General features: G+C 44.0%; 3 protein-coding genes and 1 pseudogene across 5 annotated transcripts; 3 read left to right on the top strand and 1 right to left on the bottom strand.

Moving 5' to 3' along the window:
• The first annotated feature begins 721 nt into the window (after positions 1 to 721).
• Positions 722 to 5790, top strand: LOC101782849 (annotated as a pseudogene).
• A 905-nt stretch (positions 5791 to 6695) lies between these two features.
• On the top strand, positions 6696 to 10928 carry LOC101783253 (beta-glucosidase 5). 2 transcript variants are annotated; one of them, XM_004970273.3, is made up of 13 exons: positions 6696 to 6969; positions 7087 to 7150; positions 7278 to 7336; positions 7776 to 7851; positions 7938 to 8009; positions 8190 to 8277; positions 8359 to 8617; positions 8827 to 8942; positions 9021 to 9235; positions 9400 to 9428; positions 9622 to 9724; positions 10129 to 10216; positions 10417 to 10928. In XM_004970273.3, the coding sequence occupies exons 1-13, from the start codon at positions 6838 to 6840 to the stop codon at positions 10646 to 10648; spliced, it is 1533 nt and encodes a 510-aa protein (XP_004970330.1). In that variant the 5' UTR covers positions 6696 to 6837; the 3' UTR covers positions 10649 to 10928. The 2 variants fall into 2 exon arrangements, with proteins under 2 accessions (XP_004970330.1, XP_022682655.1); XM_022826920.1 differs by lacking the exon at positions 6696 to 6969 and having other exon boundaries at positions 7221 to 7336.
• Positions 10929 to 15961: 5033 nt separating this feature from the next.
• LOC101782447 (vacuolar protein sorting-associated protein 36) lies at positions 15962 to 18937 on the top strand. Its single transcript, XM_004970272.3, has 8 exons — positions 15962 to 16670; positions 16754 to 16954; positions 17584 to 17677; positions 17761 to 17818; positions 17997 to 18066; positions 18281 to 18416; positions 18502 to 18586; positions 18663 to 18937. Exons 1-8 carry the CDS (start codon positions 16038 to 16040, stop codon positions 18718 to 18720), a joined length of 1335 nt encoding a protein of 444 aa, XP_004970329.1. The 5' UTR covers positions 15962 to 16037; the 3' UTR covers positions 18721 to 18937.
• Positions 18938 to 19182: 245 nt separating this feature from the next.
• Positions 19183 to 22504, bottom strand: LOC101781776 (ADP-ribosylation factor 1). 2 transcript variants are annotated; one of them, XM_004970271.4, is made up of 7 exons: positions 22302 to 22504; positions 21764 to 21919; positions 21203 to 21273; positions 20933 to 21052; positions 20510 to 20628; positions 19845 to 19926; positions 19183 to 19479 (listed from the first exon to the last, which is right to left on the bottom strand). In XM_004970271.4, the coding sequence occupies exons 2-7, from the start codon at positions 21909 to 21911 to the stop codon at positions 19474 to 19476; spliced, it is 546 nt and encodes a 181-aa protein (XP_004970328.1). In that variant the 5' UTR covers positions 21912 to 21919; positions 22302 to 22504; the 3' UTR covers positions 19183 to 19473. The 2 variants fall into 2 exon arrangements, with proteins under 2 accessions (XP_004970328.1, XP_022682548.1); XM_022826813.1 differs by lacking the exon at positions 19183 to 19479 and having other exon boundaries at positions 19836 to 19926.
• Positions 22505 to 23723: the final 1219 nt, after the last annotated feature.

Genomic DNA, 23723 nt, shown 5'->3' with positions numbered 1-23723 from the left:
CAACTAATGGTTGATGTGCACGGCTAATTAATAGAAACCTCCTAGCGAACTGCCTCAATTCGATTACGTTTCTTGTGGTCAAATATTTATGTATCTATTATTTGAACCACACACGATCTCTTTCTTTTTAGCCTCCTATACCTCCCTCGTCGATGCTTCCCTACCTCCGATCCCTCGTAACATCATAAATTACAGCCCCGCTATCATCTCTATCTGCAACTATCTCCATTACGACGATTTACTTAGAGGTGGCAACTATAAGACCTCCGTAGCACGATAGCCAAACACATGATGAGATTAAGGTATATCTTTTTTTTCCTTTGGAAAATCATCACCCCTTCTATGCTATGGACAACTAGTGGTTAACCAATAACATTAATTGTCCTTAAAAATGTAGCAATATTAGAGAAAAAAACAGCATAGTAATGCCTAGAATCCAGATTTTGGAAATCTATCCAAAATCCAATTTTTTTAAAATCCACAATCTAATTCAAACGGGGCATTAAGCAGTGCTACTGTAGCAGTCGGAGCAGAAAAGGATGGAGCACTGTAGCAGTCGACTGTAGCATCGCCCGTCTCCGTCCACCGTTGAAAACGGACGGCTCAGATCGCGCTGCACCGGATCTCCGTCCCGACGGGGCATGCGGAATTCTAGTGGTCATACCATTTCGGGATATAAAACTCGAGATTGACACTGACGTGGCCTTCGGAGGCTGCTGGGCCTGCTGCCAATGCCATTGACACCGGTCGAAGTGTTTTGCATTATCTGCTGGGAAGTGGGAAGCAGGGCACCTCGAATTCGAATCGTTGACTCCGTGTCCGGTCCTCTCTCTGCAGACCGCAGAGCCTTTACGAAAGACATGGCTGCCGCAGTTGCCGCAATCTCCCTCCTGCTGCCCCTCTCCGCCCCCGGCGCGGCTCCCGTTCTTGGGTTCACGAGGGTGACTTCCCTGAAGATTTCGTCTTCGGATCCGCTACCTCGGCTTATCAGGTAACGGATGATTCAATCAATACTCCCGTGCATGGATTGGATTCATGGGGTTTCCTTGTGTGCTCTACTCGAAGCCGGTTAACTTGGTGTGTCCGCGAATCGTTGATCATCTTGATACATACAGGGGGGCGTTTGGTTACTTGCAGCAGACCTTAGCCAGGCTGCAAGATTCACTGTCTGTTTGTTTAGTTTGCATATCCGCTCGGTCAGGCTCCGCGTGTGTAAGATTCCCTCCGCAGCTAACTCTGCCGGTGTGAGGAAATCGGCCATTTCTGCCATTAGCCATCTAATGATGTTATTAATACATTATTAGCACATGTTAAATAATATTAACATATTTCAATTAATATTAAGGAGTAATAAGATAAACTAAGAACTATAAGATAATAGTTTTCCCATAATAAATGCCATTACGATAATTATTTATATATTGTCATCTCATGCAACCCGTCCTCGTCCGAGCAACCAAACAACTTCTCGGGAGAGCCTGGTCTATGCGAGCAGGCAACCAAACACCATGCTCCTGCATGCAATGGGCCTGGCTCTGGCTCTGGGGAACCAGGTTGGCTGGTGCGAGCCAGGCTAGACTCCTCCAGGAACCAAACAGGCCCATAGTTTTCTCCTTTTGATGATCTCTATGCCGTTGCGAAGGATGGTAGGAGCCCAAGCATCTGGGATACCTTCACTCACGCAGGTTCGCGCATCAGATTTTTTGCAATTGGAAGAGTTTCATTTCATTCGACTGCATCCAATCCCGTGCTTCATAATTAAATGTTATGACTAACCTATGAAACCATGACATTGTTTCATCCATCGTTTCAAATATCTTTAAATGACGTGAGACGTGACACTCTTGGATTGCACTGGAAATGGCCTAATGGCAACGATTCATTTTTTATTTCATTAATTTAAGCTAACCATGTTTTCATCTCTATAACAGGGAGAATGCCAGACAAAAGCAACGGCGATATAGCTGCCGACGGGTACCACAAGTACAAGGTGAAAGATTAGCTAAATCTTTCTTCGTTGCTGCCGTGAGATCCTAAACAATTCTATGTCCAGAGCCTTCCCTAGACTATAGATATGCAGAGCACGATCTCTGGCCCTATACAATTCTTTGACAGCGAGGGCAATTTTTTTATGATGGAGCTGGTGATTTGTTCTATGCCTAACACACTAACCTTTCGCCTGATCTCTAAATATTTTTAAGAAAAAATAAACTCTAAATATAAAAAAAATCTTATCCTTATTCCTGACAAAAAAAAAACTTGTTGTCTTGAAGTACTGACATACTGTTACTAAATTTTGGAGATGGTTTGGCATTAATTCTGAAACGAAAACACTTGACTTGTTGTTTCCTTTGACCTAAACCATCTGATGTTTCAGGATGATGTCAAGCTCGTAACTGACACTGACCTGGAGGCATAAAGATTCTGAAGAAGGGAATTGGATCAATCACGCTTGTATTCATCGGTATATGGTTACATATATAGTGTACAGGAGCTTCTGCATCCTAACGAACTGGCGAGCCAGCGGCGGAGCGGAGCGTGCGCGTGGCGCGGATCGCGGACGGCGTGGCGAGCGAGTCCAGCGCGCGGGCGCGTCGCGGACGTGGGCGTTGGCGAGCGAGTCCGCGGCGTCGTGCGCGCGTCCAGAGCGGCGAGTCGTTGCCGTCCAAACGGATGGTGGTGCCAGCCGTTGCACATTCGCCTAACAGATTCTCCATCTCCTGGTCCAGGCTTATACCAAGTACAACCATTTCTTTGTATAAGAAATTAATGATGCACTCAGCAATAAGTTTCCAGTATTTTTAATTAAGCTTTCTTGAATTGAAATATACAGAAGGAAGGGGAGCTATCAATCCAAAAGGGTTACAGTACTACAACAATCTTATAGATGAGCTAGTGAGACATGGTACGTCTATTTTAAAATAATCATTAAATAGAATTATTCTGGTAAAACATAAATTTATTTCATATCGATAATGTATTGGCATTAGCAATAGTGATAGCTATTTGGTTCTTCAGGCGTCCAAGTCCATGTTATGATTTACCAGCTGGATCTTCCTCAGGTTCTGGAAGACGAGTACGGTGGATGGTTAAACCCCAGAATTGTGTAAGATCCAGTGACTTGAGCTGTTAATGATAGTTTCCAAGAATGAACTGCTCCTGATTGCAAATGGCACTGCATAATGCAGGGAGGATTTTGCAGCATATGCAGATGTGTGCTTCAAGGACTTTGGCGACAGGGTGTCAGTACTGGACTACTCTGGATGAAGTCAATGTTGCTGCACTCGGGTCGTATGATGTTGTACAAATCCCACCTGGACGATGTTCTGATCCATTCAGAGTAACAAAATGTACTGTGGGGAACTCAAGTGTGGAACCATATATAGCAGCCCATAACATGTTATTGGCACTTGCGTCAGCTAGCAGACTGTACAGAGGAAAATATCAAATGAGTAATCTTGTAAATGCAAACAACACTAGTGTCATAGCATTAGCAATATGTTGACATCCAGGATTGATCCTTATAAAATGATTTTGGCTTGTAGGCCATTCAAAAAGGAGTTGTTGGCATAAATATATACACGATGGGCCTGTTCGCTTCAGCTCATAAGCCGGCTGAAAAGCTGAAACGGCTGATTTGTTGTGAGAGAAAAACACTGTTTGATGGCTGATAAGCCAGCTGAATAAGCTGAAGCGAACAGACCCATGTGGCCATACCCGTTAACAAACTCCACTGCCGATTTAGAAGCAGCTCAAAGATTTCGAGATTTTTACCTTGGCTGGTATCTTTTGGACTCTTGTTGCATCAGAAATGTGAAGTATTTACAAAATTAATGGGAAATAATATGTGTGGATTGTAGGATACTAGAACCAATAGTGTTTGGAGATTATCCACGGGCAATGAAGAAGAATGTTGGTTCTCGCCTTCCATCTTTCACAAAAGTCCAATCTGAAGCCATCAGGGGTACTATAGATTTCATTGGAATAAACCACTATTATTCTTTCTATGTGAATGATCACCCTTTAGAATTCTAAAGGCATTCGCGACTTCTCACTGGACATTGCTGCTGAATATAGAGGTAAATCAATTAGTCAGTCAATACAGGATTATCCTTCTACTGCTCGTTGTTATGTTATATCCCTGGAATTTTTTATTGATATATCTAGTGTCATATACATAGCAATGGCATTGATGTTTATGAAACTTATTGCAATGTTACAAAATCGTCACACCAGATGGTGGCTAACGAAATGATTATTTTCTGGAGCAGGTAAAGTTTCCGTCGACAATTATTCAGAGACGTTAATAACTTCTGTCGTTTCAGACATTACGCTGTGAAGTTAGGTATGTAACACGAGAGATTAGATAAAACTACACTGAAAGATCTTCTAATATTTGGAACTTTTTCAAACTTGTGACAGATACAGCCTTTTCATTTTACTGGAGCACGCCCCAACAACATCTATTCCGGCTGATCCCAAAGGATTACAACTTTTGGTGGAGTACCTGAATGAAGCCTATGGGAACCTTCCCATTTATATCCAAGAGACAGGTAAGTCTATTTCCCTGCTGTAGATCTCGAAAATTTTGGTTCAGATATTCTAAGAAATACCTCTAAACCACCGTGCAGTCATTTCCCAAAACAAAAGGCACTATCCAGACACCAATGCATCTCGTACATGCCTTTTTTTTTTAACAAGAAAAATCGACCAAGGGGAGAGACGTCCCCTGATTTTGTCTTAAGAAGATTGTGCCGCGACTCGAATCCGGGCTGGCTCAGCGAACCGCTTCTTTGGCGTGTTCTGCTAACCAGTTGCACCGTGAGAATGTATACTTGGTCCAGTCAATGGTTTTTTTTACTTTCCACATCTTATGTGCTACTTTGATCGCTATTTTCTATTAAAATATATTTACAACATAACAAATCTTTGATATTATGAAAGTATTGTCTAGGCCAAATCTACCATATGATTTATATGTTTTCAAACTGGTACTTCAAAAGTTATTGACAGTTAAAGTTCTGAAAAGTTTGGTCGTACCTTGTCCAAAACAATGCATTTATGTCATAAGGATCATTTGTTTATATCTTCTTCCCTGTCCTTTGTCTTTAGGTTATGCAACCAGAAAATGCAGCCTCCATGATACTGACAGGGTTGATTACATGAAGAACAACGTAAGGAGGACACTGCCTGCGCTAAGGTGAGATGTCAAATCAGTAAGACGATTTTATGGTCCTTAGATAGATACCTAAATTTTAACTCGAATTAGCAACTTTCCAAGGATGATAATAAGGGACAGCCAGAACTCGTAAAACCCAGCAGTATCATATCAGTGCGTCGATGCCATGAATTGTTCAGACACAACTTTCTTCAGGAACGGCTACTGTTTAGACAGATTTATCCTTACCCTACCTTGCAGGAATGGAGCTAATGTGAAAGGCTACTTCGCATGGTGCTTCATGGACGTCTTCGAGTACCTGAGTGGATTCATGTCGCGATACGGCCTGTACCGCGTCGACTTCGAGGACGAGGCGCTTCCAAGGCAAGCCAGGCTCTCTGCTCGCTGGTACTCCGAGAGTCCGAGTTCCTCAAGAAGGAGGAGATCCAGATCCGTGAAGAGAATGAGCTTGACGATGCAGGATCACACGCTCAGCAATGAGTCATGTGTAGTTCAATGCAGTGTTATCATTTTGGAAGGGAGGGAGTAATATAAAGTTATACCACTCACAATCACAAAATTTCCTTTTATTAGAGTTCCAGGGGCAAAGTAACTCCTAGTCCATTTGCATTCGCAGCAGCTTACCACAAAGCTTTGACAAGCCAAACGACAACAGAAAAGGCTGCAGTAAACTAAGAACACAGATGGTTTTCGACATAAGAACTCAAACCCAGGCTGACCACCAGCCCGAGGGAGAATAAAACGAAACATTTGCAGGCCTTTCTTCTGTTCAGTCGAGCTCACGCAGGATTCGGAGCACTCCCTTTGTTCGTATCAGGGAGCTGCCCTCTGCTTCTTCTTCATCCTCCCAGGTCTCGCAGAGCCGAGAGTTGGCACGAGCTTCAGGAAATTTAAATTGAAATTGTTCCTCTATGAGAAGTTGAAATTGGAATTGCGTCCCTTGTGCAAGAAATCGAAGCAGAAATCATGTCACGGAGGCGGTAGTTGCCGCGTACTTCTCGGGCCACAGGATTCAGAAGTTGAAATATCCATCTCGGCGCGCAGTGTCTTTCTTTCGAGTGATCTCATGATGTGATCTCCTGATGTTACCTGTCTCTCCTGTCCGTCGTTAGTGTCTCGTGATTAAAGTTTAGTTCTCGTCACATCGAATATTTAGATCTTAATTATAATTAATTGTATAATGAAGGTTAATTTGGGAGACGAATCTATTACGCATAATTAGTCCATGATTTGATCACGTGATGCTCCAGTAAATATGTGTTAATTATGGATTAATTAGGCTTAATAGATTTATCTGGCGAATTAGCCACGGCTTATACAATTAGTTTTATAATTAATTCATGTTTAATTCTTCTAATTGGTATCCAAACATCCGATATGATTCGAACTCCGTGATCTAGACACCCACCTACTTGTACCTGCATGAGCTGGGAATCAAATACACAAGCTTGGATGCAGAAGAGTAGAAGCCAGGCCTTGGGTCGCGGTCGCCTCTTGTCAGTTGCATTTGGACGAGGAGGCCTGGCAATGTCTGCCCGTCCGTACCTCAAACTCTCGGACATGTCACCTGTCAGGTCCCTCTCAGCTGTGTATCTTTGCATTAAGAAGAAACTGTCAGGTCCCTCTCCGCAGAGCCTTCACAGGTTCAGGGGATAGACATGGCTGCCGCCATTGCCGCCTTCTCCCTCCTGCTGTTCCTCTCCGTCCAGGGCGCGTCTCCCGTTCTTGGCTTCACGAGGAGCGACTTCCCCGAAGATTTCGTCTTCGGATCCGCTACCTCTGCCTATCAGGTAACGAGTGGTCCGAGTCCGATCAATGCTTCCGTGCTGCATCATTGTCCAGTTCGGCTTGCCTTGAGTTCTTGACACCTAGTTTACATTTCTTTGTTTTTTTTTTTTTGGGTGCAGTACGAGGGTGCCGTTGCAGAGGATGGCAGGAGCCCGAGCATCTGGGACACCTTCACTCACGCAGGTTTGTGCGTCACTGGTCGGTTGAATCTGGACACTAGTGCCAATTTTCATGTCTACTGCATTGGTTCAAGCTAACCGTGCAGCCTGATGGAGTAGTACCGGCCATGTTTTCATCTCTCTGATAACAGGGAGAATGAGGGACAAGAGCAATGGGGATGTAGCCGCCGACGGGTACCACAAGTACAAGGTGAAATTTTGTCTAAATGTCTCTACTCTGGAGCGTTTCATAGACAATAGATATGCAGAAGCAGAACATTCTGTACTTTTTGAAAGAGGGAGAGAGGCAATCGAAAATTGTATTGATCATCTCAGGAGTGTTTTATACACGTACAGAAGCACCATGCGCATCCGTCAGGAACGGGCGGCGTGGAAGCCTGAAGACTAGGCCAAGATCTAACTGACCTCTGTCTATGATGCACATTAGCCTTTTGTCTGATCTCTAAAAATGTTTTAAGAAATCTAATCTCTAAAATATAAAACATCTTGTCCGTATTCATCACATTAAAATTTGTTGTGTTCAAGTAGTTTTACTACAGAAATTCTTAGGCTGAATGTTTCAGCATTAATTCTGAAAGTGAAAATATTGATCTGTTGCTTCCTATGACCTAAACCATATGATGTTTCAGGATGACGTCAAGCTTGTAGCTGACACTAACCTGGAGGCTTATAGATTCTCCATCTCCTGGTCCAGGCTTATACCAAGTATAACCGTTTTTTAGTAAAAAAAAATATTGATGTACTAAGCATTCCGCGTTTTTAATTAAACGTTCTTAAATTAAAATATGCAGAAGGAAGGGGAGATGTCAATCCACAAGGGTTAGAGTACTACAACAATCTTATAGATGAGCTAGTGAGACATGGTACTTCTATTGCAAATAATCTTCAAATAGTATTCTTCTGGTAAAACATAAACTTATTTCAAGACAGTAATGTATGGGCATTAGCACCACTGATAACATGTTTCAATGAAATTGTTCAGATGAGCTACTCGGCCACCGTTTTTTTGTCAAAAAAAAAGTGATAACTATTTGGTTCTTCAGGTGTCCAAGTACATGTTATGATGTGCCATTTGGATCTCCCTCAGGTTCTCGAAGATGAGTATAGTGGATGGTTAAGCCCTAGAATTGTGTAAGATGCTGCGACTTTAGCTGTTATGATATTGTCCAAGAATGTACTTCTCCTGATCGCCGAGGGCACTGCGCAATGCAGGGAAGATTTCACAGCATATGCAGATGTGTGCTTCAGGGAGTTTGGCGACAGGGTTTCATACTGGACTACTCTGGATGAAGCCAATGTCGCTACAGTTGCATCATACGATAATGGACAATTTGCACCTGGGCGATGTTCTGATCCATTCGGAGTAACAAAATGTACGGTGGGGAACTCAAGTGTGGAACCATATATAGCACAGCATAACACGTTATTGGCACATGCATCAGCTGCCAGGCTGTATAGAGGAAAATATCAAGTGAGTACCTGAAAACAGAAGTAGTGTCCTAGCAACTAGCATTAGTAATATGTTGCCATCCAAGATTGATCCTTACATTTGAATTAGTTTTGCTCATGAGGAAAGGCATGTTTTCTTCTAACTACACCAATACCATTCCCTTTGGTTTCTCAAAGTCTATTTATCAGAGCCAGAGTTTTTTGCAACCATAAAATGTTTTTTGTTTGTAGGCAATGCAAAAAGGAGTTATTGGCATAAATATATTCACAATGTGGTCATACCCATTAACAAACTCCACTGCTGATTTAAAAGCATCTCAGAGATTTCGGGATTTCTACTTCGGCTGGTATCTTTTCGTTCCTTGTTGAATCAGAAACGGGAAACATTTACAGAGCTAATGGGAAATAAGATGTGTGGATTGTAGGGTACTAGAGCCATTGGTGTTTGGAGATTACCCGCAGGCAATGAAGAAGAATGTTGGTTCTCGTCTGCCACCGTTCACAAAAATCCAATCTGAAGCCATCAGGGATACTCTAGATTTCATTGGAATAAACTACTATTATTCTTTGTATGTCAACGACCACCCTTTAGAAAAAGGCATTCACGACTTCGCACTTGACATCTCTGTTGAGTGTAGAGGTAAATCAATTTGTTCATCAATACAGGATTGCTCACAATCTGTTATATCCCTAGGATTTTTTGTTCACATACATAGTGGAGTCTGATGCTTCTGAAACATACTTGTATTGTTATGAAATCGTCAAGCCAAGTGGTGCATTTAACGAAACCATTCTCTCAAGCAGGTTCAAGAATTGATCCGCCAATTGGTCAGGTAAAGTTACTCATCAACAACTATTCGAAACATTAATGACTTCACCTGTTTCAGATATTATGCTATGAAGCTAGATATCCAACACGAGAGACTAGAAAAGAAAAACACTGAAGGTGTCCTCTTTTTTAAATGAGTACTATTTGGAAACTTTTTCAAAGCTGTGATAAATACAGACTTTTCATTTTTACTGCAGGGCCGCCCAACATCTATTCCGGCTGATCCCGAAGGATTGCAACTTTTGGTGGAGTATCTGAATGAAGCCTATGGGAACCTTCCCATTTATATCCAAGAGACAGGCAAGTCTATTTACCTGCTGTAGATCTCGAAATTTTTTGTTCAGATATTTTAAGAAATACCCCTAAACCACTATGCAAATATCTGTTCCCGAAAACTAAAAAAAAGGTACTATCCAGGCATCAATGCATCTAGCATATGCCTTTTCTTTTCTAGAACATATAATTTATCCTTTAAAAAACACTTACTGTTTTCCATAAAAATATATTTATAGTATACAAATTTATGATATTATTAAAATATCTTTCAAGACAAATCACCATATGATTTGTACATGTTCAGACTAGTATTTCAAAAGTTACTGACAGTTCAAGTTTAAAAAAGTTCGGCGGTATCTTGTGCAAAACAAGGCATTTATGACTGTAGAGAGCGTTTATACCATCTTCCCGCTCTTTTCTGTCTTCAGGTTATGAAACCAAAAATGGCAGCCTCCATGATACCGACAGGGTTGGTTACATGAAGAACCACATAAGGAGCACATTGACTGCACTAAGGTGAGAGATGTCAAATCATTAGGATAGGTACCTAAATTATAGCTTGGATTAGCAGCTTACCAAGGATGGTAAAAAGGGACAATCACAGAACTCAGCAATATCATATCACACCACTCCATGAATTGTTCAGGCAGAACCCTTTTTCAGTAAGAACTACTATTGTTTAGATAGATTTATCCTTATCCTACTTTGCTCTGCAGGAACGGAGCCAATGTCAAAGGCTACTTCGCGTGGTCCTTCACGGACATGTTCGAGTTCGGGTCAGGATTCAGGTCGCAATACGGCCTGTACCGCGTCGACTTCGAGGACGAGGCGCTTCCAAGGCAAGCCAGGCTCTCTGCTCGCTGGTACTCCGAGTTCCTCAAGAACAAGGAGATCCAGATCAGTGAAGAGAACGAGCTCGACGGTGCAGGATCACACGCTCAGCAATGAGTCATGTGTAGTTCGATGCAGTGTTAAGTACAAAACAAAACTGGCAGAAGAATTTCCATATTTGTATTAATAAAGAAGAGGTTTACAGAGGCCTACGGCGAAAATGGAAAAAATGTACAACAAACGGGAAACGGCAGAAGTGCTTGGCCCCTACCAAAGTCCAAGTAGAAAGAGATCTTGCTCCTGTAATTTAATCATTGCTCAATGCATCCACACTCCTTGTAAAGATATATAATAAAAAAGGTCATCCTTCTAATGTCGCCGGACACAATTATTTAAATCCCAGCTCTCTACTATTGTTAAATTGAAATTTTGATATCGCATCTATTGTCCACGGGGTAATGATAGCTGCATTTAATCAAGGCAAAATTAGCTCCTGAACATCATTCTTTGCCACAGGATACTTAAAAAAAGTGACTTAGCCGGAACACATTCTTCAACCATGTCAATATACCGCTGGACACTATACTCCATATTTTAATCAGTTTAATTGTAAAGGCACCGGATATATTGCCAGGAGAGTGTGTTCTGGCAAAGCCACACTTTTTTAATGTCCTGTGGAAAAAATCACGGTTGAAGGATGTCCAGAAGCTAATTTTTCCTTTAATCAAATTTGGTAGTGTAATATTCCAAAATTTTGAAATATTAAATTGAGTGAAATTTCCAAAAATTTAAAACTTTTGATTGAATTGTGTGCTTATTTCAAAAATGGAAGACAAATGTTACTCACTTCTAGAAATTCCCTAATAAATTAAATCTCAATTTAAATTCAAACATGTGTGGTTGAATTTGGTTCTTCTTGGATTTTACTTGGATCTCGGTGTATTTGAATTTTGAATTACATTCAAAATTCAAACTAAATATAAATAAAAACAGAAACCAAATCTAAACTAACCCACCAGGCCAACCCACAACCAACAGGCCTGGCCCGCTATCCTATCTACCTATCCCCCGAACCAGCCCAACAGGAAGCCTAGCTGGCTAGCTCGTACCCCTTCTGTCTCTCTTCTCTCGTTGCCAAGTGGCCTCCACCCACCAGTTCGGCACTGTGCCTTCATCTCCTTCCTCGCACGCGCCTGACGGGATCGGTTCGCCGGCCGCGTCCGCGTGGGCGCGCCCGCACGCACCCTTCTGGAGCCTTCCATCGCGAGAAATGCTCGCTTTACCCCCGCGCCGCGTCCCGCTCGATGGCCGCCACGCTATGCCCGAGCGCGCCTGCCGAGGATCAACGGCGCACGACCTTGGCGCGCTGCTCGCAGCCCTAGCCTTGGCGGGGGCTATTTCCGCGGGCTATAAATAGCCCCGGCCGGCAGGCCCTTCCGCACATCCCAAGCCTTGGGGCATCACCCCAACACCGCCGCCAGTAGAGGGAAGGGAGGAAGGAAGAAAGGAGGACAAGGAGGGAAGGGGCAAGGAGAGAATGGAGAAGGGAAGGAGGAGAGAAGAGGAGGAGGAGCCCGGAGGAGCCGGAGCTGCTGCTAGTGCCATCGTCGCCAAGAAGCCGGAGTAGAGGAGACCGACATCGCCGATGCCGTACCGCAAGTCTACCCCGCGCCAGCATCCATGTTCTCCTCTGCCCCTCGGTGAGCCACACTATTGTCTCCCTAGCCTTGCCAGACCGGCCTTTACACCGCTTATACCTTGCAAGTCCCGCCATCGAGCCGCAACCGCAGCCGCTGCTCGCCGTCGCCGTCGCCGCCGCGATTCCGGAATGTCGGAACCCAGCGCGCTGCCACGGGCGTGTCGCGAGCACGAAGTCTCCCTGTGTCGCACACGCACAACCGCACTCGCAAAAGCCTCGCCTGCCACCTCACAGCGCCTCTCGTCGCGCTCCACTGCTCTGCGATGCCCATTCCCCGTCGTGCGCTTGCCGCGCCGCAACGTCATGGGCGCGGTCACCACACGCGCGCCGCCACTCTGTCGTGCGCGCCGCCACTCCGCCGCAGCCAAACAATGCGTGTCGCACACGCAGTCACGCGCATGGCGCTCGGGATCCGGCTGGCACACCGGATCCCGGGTTAACCTGTGTGGCCACGTGTACGCCACATGGTAGTGCTACGTAGGATAGGGTGACCACGTGGCTGAGGGAAAGTCGATTTATGGATGGAATTAAATACGTGTGTTAGTATTTTATACACGGCAACCTACCGAGGGGTATCCTGAGGTAGTAGATTGGTTGGTAGGAAATCGTCAGACCTGAAACTTGAAGGTAAAAGCAAGGACACAAGACACGGATTTATATAGGTTCGGGCTCCCAGAGTAGCATAATACCCTACGTCCTGTTTTGTGTGTTATATATTGCGTCTTGCGCTTGGGTGTTGTGTAGCTTGATTGTTGGCTATTGATGATGGTTCTGAGCTGCCGATCTAGATACCCCTACCCTCCTTTATATACTCCACGGGTAGGATTACATGGTATAAGTCCTAGTAGGATTACAAAGTAATCCTAGTAGAAGTTTGTCTTCTTCCTTCCTTGCGGGTACTGGGGATCTATCCCCAACAACGTGGCGTTGACGTGGCATGGACCGAGCACACTAATTAGCAAGGGGCCCACTGACCAGTGGGCCCACCAGCCGACACGTGGCACACTCCCGTGCTGCCACATGGCGCAACCCGGAGCTGACACGTGTCACCTTAATTTAATATTTTCCGAAATTAATTAAATAATTAAATAAATCCTTTAATCTTTAAAAAATCATAACTTATTCATTTGAACTCCGAAAAATTAAATTGTAAAATCAAGCTCGTGTTGTTTGTAGCTAGTTTGATGTTATTTGCATCTTCTAAATTTAGCTTTCTTTGAGTTTTTACCTAGATGTAATGCTGATTAATTTGCATTGTGCTGTATCTCGTTTTGTTCAGAGTCGAACTACGACCCGAAAGACCCTCAAGACCCCGGCTACTCCGAGAAAGATCCCAGTGACTACGGACAAGGTGTCATGTTACTCCCAATCATACAGATCCTATGCATGCTTAGTTGCTAGCGTTTTATTTGTGATGCTTGGATAACGATTAAATGCATAGCCTATGTTTTTAGGGGGTGTTTGGATACACCTCGCTAAACTTTAGCACCTGTCACATCGGATGTTTGATACTAATTAGAAATATTAAACATAGTCTAATTACAAAACTAATTGCACAGATGGAGTCTAATTCGCGAGACAAATCTATTAAGCCTAATTAGTCCATGATTTGATAATGTGGTGCTACAGTAACCATTTGCTAATGATGGATTAATTAGCCTTAATAGATTTGTCTCGCGAATTAGACTCCACCTGTGCAATTAGTTTTGTAATTAGCTCATGTTTAGTCCTCCTAATTAGCATATGAACATCCGATGTGACCCTGCTAAAGTTTAGCACCTCGTATCCAAACACCCCCTTATCCATGCCTTGATAATTGTTTATCTTGTATTCCTTGTTACCTACTTGTGGATTAGCTATAGACCCCTAGCTAGTCCACCTTTCTATATCCATATACATGCTTTTGAGTTATGGATGGGCATATGCTATTGTTTTGATGATGGGATTCCTTGTACACTCTCGCATGTGTTTTGGGTGAGTGTGATTCCTTGACGTGTTTTGGCGGGAGCAAGCCGCGGTTGATACTAAGGAGTGCCTTGCTAGGAGAGAGCATTATGGACTCTCTCTACCCCCTGTACCTGTGGCGGGTACCTTGTTTGTCACTAAGGAGCAGGTGGCGTACTTATACGTTGCAGGTGCTTCGGCACATACCTGTAGAGTAGAGTGCACGCTCTCAGCCCCTAAGTACCGAGTTAGTTTACCACGAGTCACAGCATCTATTTTCGTACATACCGTTCACCTTGTTATGGGTGGGGTTCGGTCCGAGACTAGTGGTGGATAGTGCTTAGCCTGTAGGCGGATTGGAGGATCAGTGTAAGCAGTTCGAGGCGTTGAACTGCTCTGACCAGACTGCACCCCAGCGTGAGTAGGTTTCACAGCTTCGAGGTCCTCAACTGGTGACAGCATGCCCTGCAGTTGAGGACGGTTCCAGACTCGAAAAAACAGGAGAGTGCTATCCACTTACTAGGGCTCTGGCTGTTAGGTAGGGTTTGGACGGATCGCTACCGTTCAGGCTCCATCCTTGCTGGAATGGTTGTACAACCTTTGCAAAGTGTTTAAACCTATAGCTATAATCCGTGTCCACTAGTTATGGACAATATTGTTGACTACGGCTACTTCTAACTAGACTTTGTTTACTCTTCTACCTTCCCTTTTTGATAGGCCGGCGTTTAGCGTTGAGATCTGAGGGGAGGGAATTCTCACATCGCCTAGTCTGTTTGGGTACCAAATCCTTGGGTGAAGGATCTGGTGATTTATGCCGACTTCCTTGATGTGAGGTATTAACCTCGGAGATGGTATTGCTTTGCTGCTTCCTTGATTGTTGTTGCTGCTGCTGCTGATGCATATACCTCCGCAACCATAAATAGGATTACCCATGCATATAGAATTATTCCCCCGTTTCCTTGCTGCTTTTCAAGGTCGAAGCCCGACTATGACTTCAATAACGACGGATGGGAAGACTAGGGATGGTCCCTCGCTCAAGTCACCTCTGGAGATGGTGTTCGCCATAGCTTATGTTTCCGCTACGTAGATGTTTTATCTTTCTTGATTCAGTCCCGATGGACTTTTACCGGTATGTGCCGAAGTGATGTACTCGATATTTATGATATTTATATTCTGTTGCTATTCTATATTTCTGTGTTTGTCTGAATTTGTACTATCTAAGATAGAGATTCGCACATAATAGCTTTTCTAGGACCATCACGGTGGGAGGCTTGAATTCTCGGAATGGAGAATTTGGGTCGTTTCAGGTAGAAGAACCAAGTTTAAACTTGAATGTCTTCCTCAAAAGTTTCACTGACATAACCTTGAAAAAAAAAAGTTTCACTGACAGACAAGGAATCGTGACGGGAAAACTTAGAGGATGTTTGGATACACCCCGCTAAAATTTAGCACTTGTCACATCGGATGTTGAGATACTAATTAGAAGTATTAAATATAGGCTAATTACAAAACTAATTGCACAGATGGAGTCTAATTCGTGAGATGAATCTATTAAGCCTAATTAGTCCATGATTTGACAATGTGGTGCTACAATAACCATTTGCTAATGATGGATTAATTAGACTTAATAGATTCGTCTTGCGAATTAGCACAAGAGTTCTGCAATTAGTTTTTTAATTAGCTCATGTTTAGTCTTCCTAATTTGCATCCGAACATCCGATGTGAATATCAAACAGCCCCTTTGAGTTGCTGTATCATGCTGCGTTCTGATCATTGGCCCGGCCCAAACAAAGTAGGGACTTAATTCAGTTCAGCACAGGAAGCACCCAAACCCACTGCGGCACCGCACCAGACCACCGCGCCATGTCCGCCGCCGCAGCCGACTGGCTGCCGTCAGCATCCGTGACGGCGTCCGGCCGCCCGGTGCTGTCCGCCGGCGAGGTGGAGCGGAACCTGCTCCCGCTCGTCGACCTCGTGCCCGAGGAGAACCCGCGCCTCGCACCCCTCCGCGGCTGCCTCCTCGCGCTCACCTCCCACCGCCTCATCTTCCTCCACGAGGCCTCCCGCTCCGCGCGTGGCCTCCCCCTCGCCACCGTCGTCCACGCCTACCCCCCGCACCGCAGGCACAGCCACAACCCCCTCCGCTCCATCTTCTCCTCCTCGTCATCCTCGTCGCAGCACCACCGCATCCGCCTCCAGATCTCCAGGCCGCCCGCGGGATCGGAGGTCGTCGCCATCGTCGTGACCTGCAAGGCCGACGTGGATGTCTTCTTCGGGAGGCTGCTCGAGGCGATCCGTGCGAGGGCCTGGGAGACGACCCCCGCGGCTGCTCCGGCGAGCGGCGCCCCGGTGGCGGAGGGGGCCGCGCTGGCGGAGGATGTCGCGATCCGGATGCCCGTTGTTGGGGTCTCGGGGATACTGCGGATGGAGCAGGAGTCGTGGGAGAGCGCCGGGCAGAACTTGCAGGATGCGTTCCAGGATCTCAACGCCCTCATGGTCTGAATTGCATAGCTATTATCCCAGATTGATCACCATGGTCTAATAATCTGAACTTGAGTATTGTTTTTTTCCTGCTCCAGAGCAAAGCTAAGGAAATGATGCAGCTAGCAGAGAAAATGAGGCTGAAGCTATTAACAAACGCATCTACTGAACCAAATTCCAATGATGAAGATATGGGTTCTAAGCAAGACATGCAGGATTTGCTATTGAGTGTTGGCATTGTGTCTCCTGTGACGAAAGAAACTGCTGGTGCTTTGTATCATCAGCAGTTGTCACTACAGGTAAGCACTTGCTTGTGTATGGGTTTCAAATTTTCTTCATGTAGTGGAAGAATTAAGATATTACTGATCGTATAGCTTTATTTGGACTGCAAATTGGCTTTGGTAGTGCACGAATTCTGTAAAAAGTTAATGTAGATTAGACCAAATATTCAGTTTAGGACTTCGACTTATGCGCAGCAGTATATTATAGAATAAATCGCTTGTGTTTGACAACTATATTTTTCTCCATCTGCTGGGAACCTGAACTTCTATTGAGTAGTAATAATGGGTCATTTACAAATGTCAGCTAGACTCCTCGACCATTTAATATTTAACTATTACTAGAACTTAGTCAGGAGCAACCTTATCTTTAGCTGTGAATATGTGCACATAGATAGGGTAAGGGGTATATTACAGGAGAATCTCTAGAATATTATCATTTATTAACACATCAAGCATCAACAAACTACATGATTCAGAGTCTTATATTTAATTGGCAGGAAGGCAGGGATAAAAACTTTGTCCATGCCTTCAGAGTTTCCTGCTTATCTGAGAGACACAGCTCCATATTCTCATCTTCTCCTTAAGCTGCATTTTACTAAGAGCTAGATTTGTTATTTGTTATGATTATTTTGTTCGTTCATTGCCAGCTAGCAGACTTCGTAAGAATACCGCTGGAGAAAGCAGGTGGTATGATGGCACTAGTCGATGTATATTGTCTCTTCAACCGTGCTAGGGGAACAGGTCTGTGTTTTTTCTATTAATAATATCTGCATAGAATTCCCTTGTTATCCACGTTCTGAAATTAGTTTGCTTTTTTTTTCTAGAGTTAATCTCACCAGAGGATCTTTTGCAAGCATGTTCGCTCTGGGAGAAAGTTGATGTGTATGTATATCATGCTTTTGACGATTACTAAACTACCAAAATCTCTACTTTTCTGAACACTATCTATAGGATGATGGGAATAGCAAAGAGTAGTTTAGTGCCTTTCCAGCTGGCTCATCACCAGCCATTGATCATGGTTTTGATGTTTTGCTTATAGATGTTGATTTGTAATGAGCAGCCCAGTCATGCTCAGGAAATTTGATAGTGGGGTGAAGGTGATCCAGACCAAGACACATAGTGATGAAGAGGTAAGCCTTTGCAACAAATCTTGATGCTATCTTAATGCATACTGAATGGCCACTAAACCACATATTGCAGCCAATTGGTATTGACTCTGTTAGTGGATTATACTGCCACCACTATTTTATGTACTTGTCTACAATGTACCTTTTGCCACTAGAGCATTGTATTTAGCACTAGGCACTAGTATGCGCTGATATATTTCCTCGATAATAAACATAGGTATTTGCAAGAATCTCATCACTGGCACAAAAGCCAGATGCTCTTCAGAAAGGGATTAGCCCAAGTGATGCTGCATTCACTCTGGGAATTGCACCAGCTTTAGCAAAGGAGCATCTTCTAAATGCAGAAAATAAAGGTATGCTATGGCTTTACCTTTGAAGTATTTTGCAAGCTATGTGTTTGATTTGGAAATGAAACTTAACTACCCCTGTTTCTCTCAGGTTTGTTGTGCAGGGATGTCAGTCCAGATGGATTCCGCTTCTTTATCAATTTGTTTAATGAAATTGATGCCCAAAATATTTATACGTAAGTAGATCGTACCCTGCCTACCCGCAGGTTCCTTTTGAGAGTTTATATCCTGTACTAATTGTGAGCTTTCCAGGCAAAAACCTCATGGACTGTACCACGCCTGGATCTCCGTTGCTATGGCGTCTCAGTGACACTGTTTAGATCGGCTGGAGCATATTGATGCGATCATAATATCCTTTGAAAAAATTTGATCCAAGTTTTGTCTGAATATCCAGCCACTGTGTATCAAGTGTACCACACATAAAGACGCATCATGTAACACAACTAAAGACGTGATGTAGCAAATTTATGTATTCTGTTGAATGAATGAGCATTTGAGTGAGGTGTAGTTGCTCTTTGGGAGTTGTATACATGATCCCATCATCTACGTGGTGTCTGCCTTCTGATCTCAGAAACGTTCACCAATTCGTAGTAGGCATAGCGCTGAATAGGCAGAACAGTGTAACTATGCAAGGCATAGCATGTCGATCGCCATCTCAAAAAGAAGTTTGCGATACATACAAGATGCGGCAGTGAGTTGGCATAAGTTAATGTGCGGTAAAGCATCACGAATTTAATCTAACAAAAAAACTTACATCTGTCATAGCACTGGATTAGCAAAGATCTATGGCAAAGCATATCAATTTAAATTACCACATCTCTGAACGTATAGGTACACATGATTGTTTCAGTCAGTTTTGTGGAACCGAACAGGCGATAATACCAAGCCAAAAACAAAAACACAACCGAATCTGGTACTAGCCCCTCAAAAGAGAGCGAGTTTCTTTTTCTTCACAAACACCCACACTATCTATTCGTAGATTGTATTATCTTTATAACATGTAAAAAGGCAGCAATAAGTTGTTCAGGCATATTCCTCTTCCTGGGAGCCCTGCCAAAAAGCTTCAAGCCTGTGCAAACAGATGGAATAGAAACACAGTCAGTTGCCAGCAACAATTTCTTTGGAAGTTCAGTCACCATAGCTGGTCATGTACAAGGAGTTTAATGCTATGCAGAATTGTCAAGTATGGTACAGTCCCTAAAAACTAGCGTGGTAGAGCAGAACAGAGGAAATATGCCTGTCCAAGACTGTTCAACTTTGTTCTATGCCTACCGAAGCACTGAAATCCTAACTATACCGAGGCAGCAATAATGGAGCTACTGTGCATGCCCTATTTCAATTTTTCAGCATTGACCATATAATAAGAACAAGTACAGCAGTTCGTTCACCGAAGTATTCAGGTAAAGCACAAACAAGTCTATACAGTTATCTTACCTTGTTGGCGATGTTGTTGGAAAGCCAATCAAGCCCCTCGTACAACCCTTCACCAGATGTAGCACAAGTGCTCTGGATGTACCTGCATCCCAGGGAATAATTTGTCTTAATACTAGCATGCATATATCTGTTAGATTCCAAAAGGCAACAGTGACATTGGGAATCATTTGAGACAAGATCCATAATACAGCACTGCAGAATGGAGATAAAGATTCTGCTCAATCACAGTATCTCAAGCATTGTTACCCTAAATGTTAAATGCTAAACAGTTGGTCACCTACCGTTTAGCTCTTTATTCGGACTAGACGGCCAATTAAACGGGTTAAACGGCCATTAAACAGGCTAAATGGGTGATCAAATGGACACGGCCTACGTACTGTGTAGCGTGTAAACGGCGTTTAAACCGGCTAAACGGCCGTGTAGGCGAACATTTTCTCAAGTGGTGCGAATTAATGCAACATTGGCGGTCCCATGTCCCAATGAAAAGATTGGATAATATTCATATATCTTCACATCCAATAGAAATGATAATGGAAACAAGAAAGCCTCAAACATACGCTATAGATACTTGCAAATTTGTCCAATGTACACTCCTAACAAATCTCAGAATGCCAGGAAAACTTTAACCATGCTATGTGAAGGGTAATGAAAATGAAATTTCTTACCAGTGCCGCTGACGCAGGGAATGCAGGCCAAGCTTGTCAGTAATTTCAGCAGCATTCATGGCATTAGGAAGATCTTGTTTGTTTGCAAATACAAGCAGCACAGCATCACGCAGCTCATCCTACAACATAGAAAGATATCCAAATCATTAGGAATTAGGTCAATTAGAATCGATAGAGGAGCAAACAAGTTCTGTTCTACCGAATAAGCACTTTTAAGGGGAAAAAAATACAGGGATGCTGCCAGCAGCAAAAGAGTGGTTTTTAATGTTTTAGCATCCATATGCAATTATGCATGCGTCATAAGCTGCTCGGAGGGCTCTAAGACAAATTCATTATTGCAATATTGTTGAAACCAAAACTTCTTTTATAGACTAGATATTTGCATAGTGAAACTTTTTTACCACAATAACACTAGCATGTTACCTCATTCAGCATCCTGTGGAGCTCATCCCTAGCCTCAACAACACGCTCCCTATCATTGCTGTCCACAACAAAAATGAGACCCTGCGTGTTCTGGAAGTAGTGCCTCCACAGGGGCCTGATCTGTTTTGACAAAGAATCAATAAACAGCTGCTCCACTAAAAGTCTATTTGAAATAATGCTACAGATCTTGTCAGCAGAAAATATTCACTAAGAGTTGATACTACAATAGTCCATCCGAGATATAGCTCAATTATAAGCGCATTTAGTTACCTTGTCCTGGCCACCGACATCCCAAACAGTGAAGCTAATGTTCTTGTACTCAACAGTTTCAACGTTGAATCCTGCAAAATTCAAAGATAAACCAATGCTATCAACCAGTTCAATACAGTCAAGCCAACCGGGAGTGGATAGCAAATATGTCTCATATTTTACCAGTTTCTGATATACTGGTACATGTTCTGTGTGTCTTAACAAATATTACCAATCGAATGCTCCTAAAAAGATGACATGTCATCCAGAAGGCCTCACTCTTTGCGAAGTTACTCTTCCAACAAAACCTTTTTACACGAAAATGACTGAATGCAAAAGACCAATGTTCAGGAATCAGGATGGAATTTGCTCACTTTTTCATGCCTTGAACCATTTTAATCAGATTACAGTAAACTGGGTAATTTTCTCGAACTGTCAGAAAATGTAACGCCCAAATGCAAATTGTCAATATGTTTCGCTTCGCATTTCATCAGAAAATAAATGTTCCGTACAGTCTACAGCATCTTCCAACGGTATAGATTAGCATGCAAAGGAGAGGCATATAGTGGAGGAAGGGCTCACCGATGGTGGGGATGGTGGTGACGATCTCGCCGAGCTTGAGCTTGTAGAGGATGGTGGTCTTACCGGCGGCATCAAGCCCGACCATGAGGATCCTCATCTCCTTCTTGGCGAAGAGGCGGCTGAACAGCTTCCCGAACGAGAGCCCCATCTCTTCCTCTGCCACAACACAAAACCAGAGAGGTTTCAGCCAACCGCGCACAGATCCGCACAGAGTTCGCTTCGATTCCAACGCGCGTCACCCGGCTCCTAACGTACATGCGTGCCCGAGCAACCGATCACATCCCACGGAAATCCCCCAGGAATGGATCCCAGGTGACGAGATCCAAAGCAAAGCGCGGGATCGAATCGGATTCGCATGAGAAAGCAGAGACACGCGAACGGGCATATTCGCCAACGCTAGCGTGCAGTCGAAGCTAAATCATGCCGTGTAGCGGAGAGAAACAGCACCCGATCGCCGGCCAGGCGATCGAGCGGATCAGATCCGCGAAGCGCGGGGCGGAATTCACGACAGCACGAAGGAGGCGCGGGGGCCACTCACCGAGACGGTGGCGAACGCCTTCCTCCACCGCCGCGCGAGCTCCCTCCCTCCCTCACCCCTGCGCCGCCGGGCTTCGGCGATCTGCGTGCGCGCGGATCGGCGGAGGCGGGAGCACCGGTCGGGAGCGACGACGCGAGCGAGCGGATGCGACGCGAGGCTCTGTGGCTGCGGTGCGGTGCGGTCCGGTCCGAGCGGCTGGCCCGAGGCGGGCTGCGATAAAATAGAGAGGAAGAGCGCTCGCGCGGGGCCCGGCCGAGTCGACCCGCGTATGCCGCGAGATGGAGCCACTCGTGATCCCGACGCTTGCTAGGCTGAGGCTGCCGTGTGGGGGCGGGCTTCCAGGCATGGGCCCAACTGGAGACTATACAAAAATGGGCTAGTGGCGAGTGGCGCGGTGGGTGGATTCGATCTTAACCGCGCTTTATTCCGCGGGCCGGGAAAGTGGACAAGTTTGGTTTGATTTGGGCTAGTTGGATATGGAAATACGTTTTCAGGCGGCCCGCCTAGATAGAGTCAGTGCCGCATCTTGTTCTTCGGCTGCTTATCAAAATTCAGTTGCCTCAGGCTCTTTTGGTCCTTTTGTTCTTCTTTCCGATGACTTGTTCTCTTTTTATTCGAAAAAAAAACAGATGGCCATACTCCGAAACACTATGGCCAGCTGTTTGCTAGTGTAGTAAACGGGTATGGCTTGATTCGCATACTCCGTCCCTCCATGCACACGCATGGGCATGGGACATGGGTCGATCGTGGACCTCCACACGCGCACGTCAAGGCTAGAGTATACTACGAGAGATTCTTGTGTGCACACTTTATTCTACCTTGGTTCGTGCAATCATGCTTGCTTGGTACCCGCATCTCTTCACTAGCTATTTGCAGGTAACTAGGTAAGTATTCTTGACTGTAATAATAATATTTACTTCCTCCATCCTAAATTATTATTCATATTAACTTTATAGATTTTGATACATCTAGTACTCATATCTAAATATATAGCAAAAGTTAGGTATCAAGACAAGCTAAAATGAATAGTATTTTGAAACGGAGGAAATATTAAACAAGAAGTCTTATTTCTATCCTCAATTATATATTAGCTGAAATAGCTGAGGAGCAGGTTTATAGCTTCTTTATATAAGTTGGGAGGTTGTGCAGTTGACCATTACTCCTTCCGTCCCATGTTGGATGTTGTTTTAACATTTCTAAATCCATATCTTTTGCTATTTATTTAAATATACATTTATCTAGAATATACATTTATATCTAGATACACGGTAAATAAATTGTGAATCTAGAAATACCAAAGCCGAGTTATAAAAAACTGAGTATTTTAGATCTGTAGCTATAGCTTTTTTTTATTAGCTTTCTATTAATCCAAACTGGGCCAAGGGGCCTCAAGCATCCACACATGCATTCTTATCATATTGT

The sequence above is a fragment of the Setaria italica genome, chromosome V, assembly GCF_000263155.2.
Source record: "Setaria italica strain Yugu1 chromosome V, Setaria_italica_v2.0, whole genome shotgun sequence".
Taxonomy (NCBI): domain Eukaryota; kingdom Viridiplantae; phylum Streptophyta; class Magnoliopsida; order Poales; family Poaceae; genus Setaria; species Setaria italica.
Note: the sequence above shows the minus strand (reverse complement) of the source record. Positions and strands in the feature narration are given on the sequence as shown.

Bases quoted from the DNA above. Each gene is read 5' to 3' on its own strand.
- LOC101783253 (XM_004970273.3), top strand. From the start codon at position 6,838: ATGGCTGCCGCCATTGCCGCCTTCTCCCTCCTGCTGTTCCTCTCCGTC. The intron at 8,278-8,358 runs GTAAGATGCTGC...TGCGCAATGCAG, and splicing joins TGGTTAAGCCCTAGAATTGT to GGAAGATTTCACAGCATATG. The intron at 9,725-10,128 runs GCAAGTCTATTT...TTCTGTCTTCAG, and splicing joins CATTTATATCCAAGAGACAG to GTTATGAAACCAAAAATGGC.
- LOC101781776 (XM_022826813.1), bottom strand. From the start codon at position 21,911: ATGGGGCTCTCGTTCGGGAAGCTGTTCAGCCGCCTCTTCGCCAAGAAG. The intron at 21,053-21,202 runs GTAACTAAATGC...TTGTCAAAACAG, and splicing joins ATGTCGGTGGCCAGGACAAG to ATCAGGCCCCTGTGGAGGCA. The intron at 20,629-20,932 runs GTAACATGCTAG...TCTATGTTGTAG, and splicing joins TCCACAGGATGCTGAATGAG to GATGAGCTGCGTGATGCTGT.
- LOC101782447 (XM_004970272.3), top strand. From the start codon at position 16,038: ATGTCCGCCGCCGCAGCCGACTGGCTGCCGTCAGCATCCGTGACGGCG. The intron at 17,678-17,760 runs GTCTGTGTTTTT...TTTTTTTTCTAG, and splicing joins CAACCGTGCTAGGGGAACAG to AGTTAATCTCACCAGAGGAT. The intron at 18,587-18,662 runs GTAAGTAGATCG...TGAGCTTTCCAG, and splicing joins GATGCCCAAAATATTTATAC to GCAAAAACCTCATGGACTGT.